The sequence below is a fragment of the Petaurus breviceps genome, unplaced genomic scaffold (genome assembly GCF_028583685.1).
Source record: "Petaurus breviceps papuanus isolate PSGF00001 unplaced genomic scaffold, PetGlider_PUasm1.0 76, whole genome shotgun sequence".
In the NCBI taxonomy this organism is placed as follows: Eukaryota; Metazoa; Chordata; class Mammalia; order Diprotodontia; family Petauridae; genus Petaurus; species Petaurus breviceps.
This window is the reverse complement of record NW_027186473.1, coordinates 31,003,868-31,011,907: the sequence shown is the minus strand read 5'-3', so window position 1 is coordinate 31,011,907 and position 8,040 is coordinate 31,003,868. Positions and strand designations below refer to the sequence as shown.

At 36.2% G+C, this 8,040-nt stretch overlaps 1 protein-coding gene across 1 annotated transcript; it reads right to left on the bottom strand.

Moving 5' to 3' along the window:
• Positions 1-1,484: 1,484 nt before the first annotated feature.
• Positions 1,485-1,991, bottom strand: LOC138174933 (large ribosomal subunit protein eL29-like). The gene has a single exon (XM_069105098.1). The coding sequence runs from the start codon at positions 1,989-1,991 to the stop codon at positions 1,485-1,487; it is 507 nt and encodes a 168-aa protein (XP_068961199.1).
• Positions 1,992-8,040: the final 6,049 nt, after the last annotated feature.

Below are 8,040 nucleotides of genomic sequence, written 5' to 3'. Positions count from 1 at the left end.
GCAAAATTCAATGAGAGTAAGGTTGACCCATTTCCAATCACCTTCCTGCTCTTCCCCTCTGTTGTAACTGTTTTCTCTTGCCTCTTTCATATGAGATAATTTACCCTATTCTATTTCTCCCTTTCTCCTTCTCCCATTATATTCATCTCTCACCTCTTAATTTTACTTTTTAGATATCATCCCTTCCCATTCAACTGATCCTGTGCCCTCTGTCTATGTATACATGTACACACATATATACACACATACATCTATTGAAAAAACCAGAGCTAAACAGAAATTTGACTTTCAAATACAAGAATCAAGAGTAGCATGAGAAGGTAAATAGGAAAAGGAAATCACAAGAAACTTATTAAAGTTTTACTATTTACATTCCTGCATGGAAAAATGATAAGTAGTTATATAGTAGAATTATATACTTGAATATATATATAATAATTATGTACTAGAATATATATATATATATATATATATATATTGCTTATATACTAGAATATATATAAACTAGTTATATACTAGAATATATATACTGGTTATATACTAATATATATATATATATATTCATATGTGTGTGTGTATATTCCCTTCAACTATCCTCAAACTGAGAAGTCTCAGGAGTTATAATTATCATTTTTCTATGCAGGAATATGTAGGAATGTAAATAGTTCAACTTTAATAAGTTCCTTTTGATTTCCTTTTCCTGTTTACCTTCTCATGTTTCTCTTGCTTCTTGTATTTGAAAGTCAAATTTTCTGTTCAGCTCTGTTTTTTTCAAGAAGAATGTTTGAAAGTCTTCTATTTCATTGAATGACCATATTTTCCCCTGAAGCATTATACTCCATTTTGTTGGTAGGGGATTCTTTGTTTTAATTCTAGCTCCTTTGAATTCCAGAATATCATATTTCTAGCCCTGCGATCACTTAATGTTGAAGCTGCTAGATCTTGTATTATCCTGATCATGTATCCGCAATACTCAAATTGTTTCTTCTTGAGAGCTTGTAATATTTTCCCCTTGACCTGTGAATTCTGGAATTTGGCTATAATATTCCTAGGAGCATTCCTAGGAGATACCTTTTGGGGATCTTTTTCAAGAGGCAATAAATGAATTCTTTCAATTTCTATTTTGCCTTCTGGTACTAGAATATTGGGGCTATTTTCCTTGAGAATTTCTTGAAGGATGATTTCTAGGCCCTTTTTTATCATGGCTTTCCAGTAGTCCAATAATTTTTAAATTATCTCTCCTGGATCTATCTTCCAGGTCAGTGTTTTTTTTTTCCAATGAGATATTTTACATTGCCTTCTATTTTTCCATTTGTTTGAATCTGTTTTATAGTATCTTAATTTCTCATAAAGTCATTAGCTTTCTTTTTTTTTTAATTTATGACTCACCATTTTCTTTATTTGTTCAAAATAGTGAATAATCATACCCTGGCTGGGGAAAAAGGGAGTTTTAGCTTTAAACAAGTCCTTCTGTTCTGAAGCATCTATTTGGAATGGTTGGGACCAACAGCTTTAGCCCCAGCATCTTTGGGTTTGCACTTGGCAGGCTTAGCAGCCTTAGAATCAGACTTGGCTGCCTTGGAATCAGACTTGCCAACCTTGGGGTCAGACTTGGTGGCCTTAGCATCAGATTCAGTGGCCTTGGGGCCAGATTTGGTAGCCTTGGGATCTGACTTACTGACCTTGGTGGCAGCCTTGGGGTCAGTGGGCTTGTTAGACTTGGGATCAGTGGTTCTGGCAACCTTAGAGTCAGGCTTTGTGATCCTGGAGCCTGGAAGTTTGATGCCAATCTTAGGACCTGGACTCTGGGTAGACATCTTGTGGCCAGCACGCCGGGCGCTGGCCTTGGGTATCTTGTGCCTGAGGAGCTTGGCTTTGGAGGCCTTGGTGCTCAGGGCCTTCATGGCCTCTGCTCGGGCCTTGATGGCTTTGGCGTTGTTGGCCTGCATCTTTTTCAGCCCATTCTTATTGTTTTTCTTGGCAAAGCACATGTTTCTCAGAAACTTGGGGTCAACCCCTTTCAGAGACTCGTATCTCTGTGACCTAGGTTTCTTGATGCCATCTCTGTGCCATTTTCATGATTGGTTGTGAGTGGTATGGTTCTTAGACTTAGCCATCTTTACACTGCAGCCTGTGCTAACAGGCACTCCACCGACCAGAAGAGGCCAAAGGGGGATAGAAAGAAGCAGACATTAGTTTTCTTTTGCTCCAATCTAATTGTGAAGGAAGTTTTCTCCTCATTGAGTTCTTGAAATTCCTTTTCCATCTGGACAGTTTGACTTTTTAAGGCATTCTTCTCCTCATTAGCTTTTTAGACATCTTTTGCCATTTGAGTCAATCTATTTTTAAGATTTTATTTCCTTCAGCATTTTTTGGGTCTCCTTTAACAGGCTATTGACTCACTTTTCATGATTTTCTTGCATCATTCTCATTTCTCTTCCCAATTTTTCCTCCACTTCTCTTACTTGATTTTCAAAATCCTTTCTGAGATCTTCCATGTCCTGTAACCAATTCATATTTTTCTTAGAAGCTTTTGATGCAGGAATTTCAGATTCTTCTGTTTCCATGTTTTGATCCTTTTTGTCCACCAAAAAGGATTCTATGGTCTGATTGTACTTCCTCTGCTTGCCCATCTTGCCAGTCAATTATTTGCCTTTTGAGATTTTTGCTATGGTAGAACTCTGTTTTCATAGGGCAGGGATCTATGTCCCAAAATGCTGGGGTTTTCACCATTTTCAGAAGTCTGAGGAGTTTGTCCTCTCTACACCTACCACAAGCTCTGGCACACTGGCCACACAACCTGTAACCACCGCCCAAGACTGCAACCCAGATCTAAGCAGGTCAAAGCAAGAGTGATTACACTCTGAATTCTAGCTTGGTCCCCCTATGATCTGCAGGCAAGGAGCTCCAGAGGCAGCCATGTGGTAGCAGAGGCCAGACCATGCTCTTCTCTACCCAGTTCTAACAGAATTCACTTCTGACCTTTTACTTTCTCTTTGGTGTTTATAGGTTGAGAAGTCTGGAAACCTCCACAACTGCTGGTCATTATTTCTCCTGAAGTCTACTCTGGCTGCTCTGTGCCTCTGGTTAGGTTTAGGCCCACACAGTTCACATGTGACTGTGCTCAGCTCTCAGCTCAATGCAATAGACCCTTCCTGTCAGCCTGCCAGGCTGCCTTCAGAGAGAAATTTGTTTCTCTCTTTCACTTTGTGGGCTCTATAGCTTTAAACTTTGTTTAGAGTCATATTTTACAGGTATTAGAGGTGGTTGGAGCAGGAGCTCAGCCAAGTTCCTGCTTTTACTTAGCCATCTTTGCTCCACTCCACTCCCCCCCACACACACACACATCTAATTTTAAACATGAGGAAGTGAAATAAAACAGGGTTAAGTGATTTGCCCAGGGTCACACAACTTATAAGGATCTGAAGTCAGTTTTGAATTCATGTATGTGAGTCATCCTATCTTCTAGTCTAGCACTCTATCCACTGTATCACCTAACTGCACTGAATCTTTTATTCACAGTCTATAATAGAGGTTTGGGAAATCAAGGAGAAAGAGGAGAGGAGAATGGACCAGTGGCAATCCTCCCAAGCAGCCCACAGTTGTATCTGCTACATTTGCAATTTTCTCTCTCTGTCTCTGTCTCTCTCTCTGTCTCTGTCTCTCTGTTTCTCTCTCTCTCTGTCTCTGTCTCTCTGTTTCTCTCTCTCAATGTCTCTCTGTCTCTCTGTCTATCTCTCTCTCTGTCTCTCCCTCTCTCTGTTTCTCTGTCTCTGTCTCTATCTCTCTCATTTTGCAGGTCTCTTCTTCATGACCATGAGAGATAAGTTCTCAATGGACAATTAGAGAGATGTGTGATTGTCTATTTTGCTCTAGGAACATGAGCCCAGAGAGAAAAAAGACAGCTGAGAAGAATGGGTGGTCTGTACCCTACCTCTGCTTTCCCCATAATTGTGGCTTAGAAAAAAAATCTGTTGAATTAATATATTTGTCACATTTAATATTATTTCTCATAGATACCTGGGATTAACCCTGTCCTGACATTTTCAGGAATCCCTTTGTTTCTGCCATGAGAGTACAATGAAAACCATATAAGAAAAGGAGAGAGATTTCCCAGGGCAAAGCTTAGAGCTAAACTCCCAGCTCACTGATAGAGTTCTGCTGTCTAACTGATAGCATAAGCACAGGTCATTTCATAACCCTACTTCCAAGTGTAGAATTACTATGAATATGGGCCATATTTTATAAATTTGCCTTATAGATAAAAGGCAGTACTATGATGAGATCTCACAGTATCACAAGAATCAGCAAGTCTCAGAGTCAGAAAGTACCTTAACAGCCATCAGCCTACTCTCTACTAGAAAAAATAAATCCCTTTTTCCACACATCCAATCAATAATCGCTAAGTCTTTTCTTGAAGTTGGTAAAAGAGAAATAACTCATGACCTTCAGAAGTGGTCCATTCCAATTAAGTTAAGTCTGATTGTTACCAACTTTTCCCTTACATTAAAACAAAAACTGTCCTCTCTGTGACTTCTATCATATTTTATCCTCCTTTGCTTTGAAGTCAAATAAATTGATCTTAATCTCTACCTGAAAGCACTTCAAATATTTTAAGGCAGATATCATGCCACCTTATGTCTTCTCTTCTCTAAGTGAATATCCCTAGTTCCTTTAATAGTTCCTTAACTTGTATCAATTCAATGCCCTTCTCCATTCTGGTTGCCATCTTTTGGAAAGTCTCCACTTTATTTAAGCCTTTATGAAAATGATATGCCCAAAATTGATTAAAATAATTTGATTATGATGTCACCAGGGCAAAGAGAAGGGGAAAAATCATCTTCTTATTCCTAAGTGATATTTCCTTTCTCATTATCTCTTTTTGGTCTATATATCTCACTATAGAATCATATTGAGCTTGCAGTCTACTTAAACCCTCAAAACTCTTTTCTAGACAGATCACTGTGTACCTATATCTTAACTACCTTATGCTTGAAAAGTTGTTCATTGAACCCAAATGTAACACTTTATGTGTATACATGTTAAATATCATCTTAATCAATTAAACCCAATGTCCTAGCCCAGTGGTGTCAAACTGAAAAAAAAATGGTGGGTCACTACATTATATATAACATTTCTTGCTTCCCACATATTGGCTCAGAAAACCACCCTAATATTACACATATATAATTTATTGCATTTTTACTCATCCTGTTGGGTATTTCTCAATTATATTTTAATCTGTTTCAGGATGCAGAGTGTTGTGGAACATGCATTTGACACCTCTGTTCTGATCTGTCAAGATCTTTTGGGATCCTGACTATATCATGCAGTATGTTTCTAAACCTCTTAGTTTTATGCCATTTGGAGATTCGATATGCATATCATGTGTCCCTTTATCTAAATCATTGATAAAAATGTTAAACAGCAAAGGTCAAAGTCAGACCTTGTCTTTGAGTATATAGCCCAGTAACAGACCTAAGTATCTCTCAATCAGAGGGTATGGACATTTTAGTCACTTGGCATAATTCAAAAATGCTTTCCAAAATGATTGTACCAATTCACAGTTTCACCACCAAAGCATTAATGTACTTATTATTGAATAATCTCATTAACATTGACTATCGTTACTTTTTTTGCCAATTTGCAAAATATGTATGGAAACCTTAAGTTTATTTTGATTTGTATTTCTCTTATTAGTGATTTGGAAAATCCTTTCCTGTGGTTGGATAGAAGTATTTTCCCAATTTCAAGTTTGAGACATTTTTTTCCCTCATAGTGTTGGTGTCTTTGCCTCCTTTATTTATTTTATATATTCATCCTTCAATGCTCTCGCAATTGTATTGTGAAACATGTTTCTACTTTCTACATATGTCATCTTTTCTAAATTTCCCATCTTTGTTTTTTGTCCAACAGGATATATAATCAACAGACAGTGTGAATGGACAATAAAGTAATTGGTATAACAATTTGGCAACTGTGTAGAACAGCTGGACTTGGAATCAAGAAGACTCATCTTCATGGGTTCAAATCTGACCTGACACTTATTAGCTGTGTGACCCTGAGTAAGTAATGCAACTCTTTTTGCTTTGGTTCCCTCATCTATAAAATGAACTGCAGAAGGAAATGGCAAAGCATTCTAGTACCTTTGCCAAGAAACACCATGGGGTCACAGAGAGTCAAATATGACTGAAATGACTCAACAATTTGTGGTCATCAACTTTACATGCCATCCTTTAGGATTTTTTTTCCTATGAATGTGTCTCAATTGTTGTTCTTCTTACCTCATAGATTCTCATTATCTTGAAAAATATAAGTAAGCACTCCTCCTCTCTTTTTTTTCCTCTTCAAGATGTGTGATGCAATCATTGCTGCTGGGGTTTCTTATTTCACAATTATAATGGAACTATGATTCCACACACCCCACCATTCTAAACTGGGCAATTCTTCTCTATGTTTTTGTATAAATCCTCCATTGAAGTTATACACAATAGTCTTCCTCTAGGGCTTTTAATATTTTGGAGCTAGTAGTACAAAGCTTATGCAAATATATGTTATCCTTTGCTATTGCTATATGGTTGGCCCAAGTGCATTTTGGGTCATCTATATTTATGTTTTAATATATCTTCTGTGTAATCACTGGCAAAATAATTCTTCTTTGGAAACTGGCAAAAATTAAAAATTGCTGGAGTTGTCTAGCAAAATTATATTACCTACACACCAGCAGAAATTCCAGCACCTCATTACCACTCTAATGAGAAGAGGTCAAGTAATAATGGCCTGCTTTCCAAAACAGAACTATGTCTTGGAATTGAATGCACAGGTCAGGAAAGGACATGGTCATACCACTTCGTGATAATACTCAACTAGTAAAAATCATAGCATAGTGATGTCAACCTAGAGTTTGGGACCTTTTCCTTTTTCTTTTCTTTTTATAAAAGGTATGTTTTTTCTCAAACCATTAGGTGATAAAAATATACATGGCCTTAATAAGTGTTAGATTGTGAATATAATTAATTAGATACAGTTGACTCTAAAATACTAGTATTGCTGTAGTAAAGAATAATAAAAGTGTTCATTCAGTACATTAAAGAATACAATTCATATTTAATTCACATGGGAGAGTAATAAGCTATTCCTGTTACTATAATACATTTAATATACATGTAAAGAAACAAAGTATATATAAAAGATATTCACATTTTCATATACAGTTATCTTTTTTTTTCTTCTTTGTAGTAACTATTTATATATGAATTTTCTCCTTTCTCTTTCCCAGAACTAGGATACTATATGACTCTGAGCCATTTAAATCTCATGCTACCTGTATACTGGACAGTCTCCTTTCCCCTCTCTTAGTTGAACTCATATTCTATCTGGGGGCCCCTTTTTTTGCCCAGAATCAGACCACCATACTGCTGTCCACCCATTTCTAAACCATATAGTCATGTGCCCCTACCCTTTTCCCATTCTGTTTACCTTATATGTTTACTGTCTTTCCCTTTTAAAATATTAAGTCTTGAAATAAAACATCTCAATAGCCCAATGTTCAATAAGTCTGAAAATATAAATTAAATAGCAAAGAAGACACTCCTCATAAGCACTTCTGGGGAATTTGTAAAATAGTGTTGCAGAAATTAGGTTTCCAAAAGATTCTAGTGCATGGAACTTATTTTCATATTATATCTAATTATCAATGTGTTAGTTGATCCTGCTGATTATTTCCTTCTTAAATCCCTTCTATTGAAATTGATATTCACATTGATATACAGGAGAGACAAGTATGGAATCAGGTAGAAATCTAGATAAAGTAAAAATAAAATATGTCAGTAATATTTATGAAAAAAATTATTTTTTAAAAGAATATAAGATTTTCAAAGGTATGGACCGCCTTTGTTAGTTGCATTTTTATTATCAGCATTAGAGCAAAGCAAGTACTTACAATATATTTTTTAGTTCATTTGTTTACTGTATATTGAAATAGTGATGGTTGTTAAATTCACAATGTCAAAGAAAGAAGTAATAAATATAGAAGTCTTT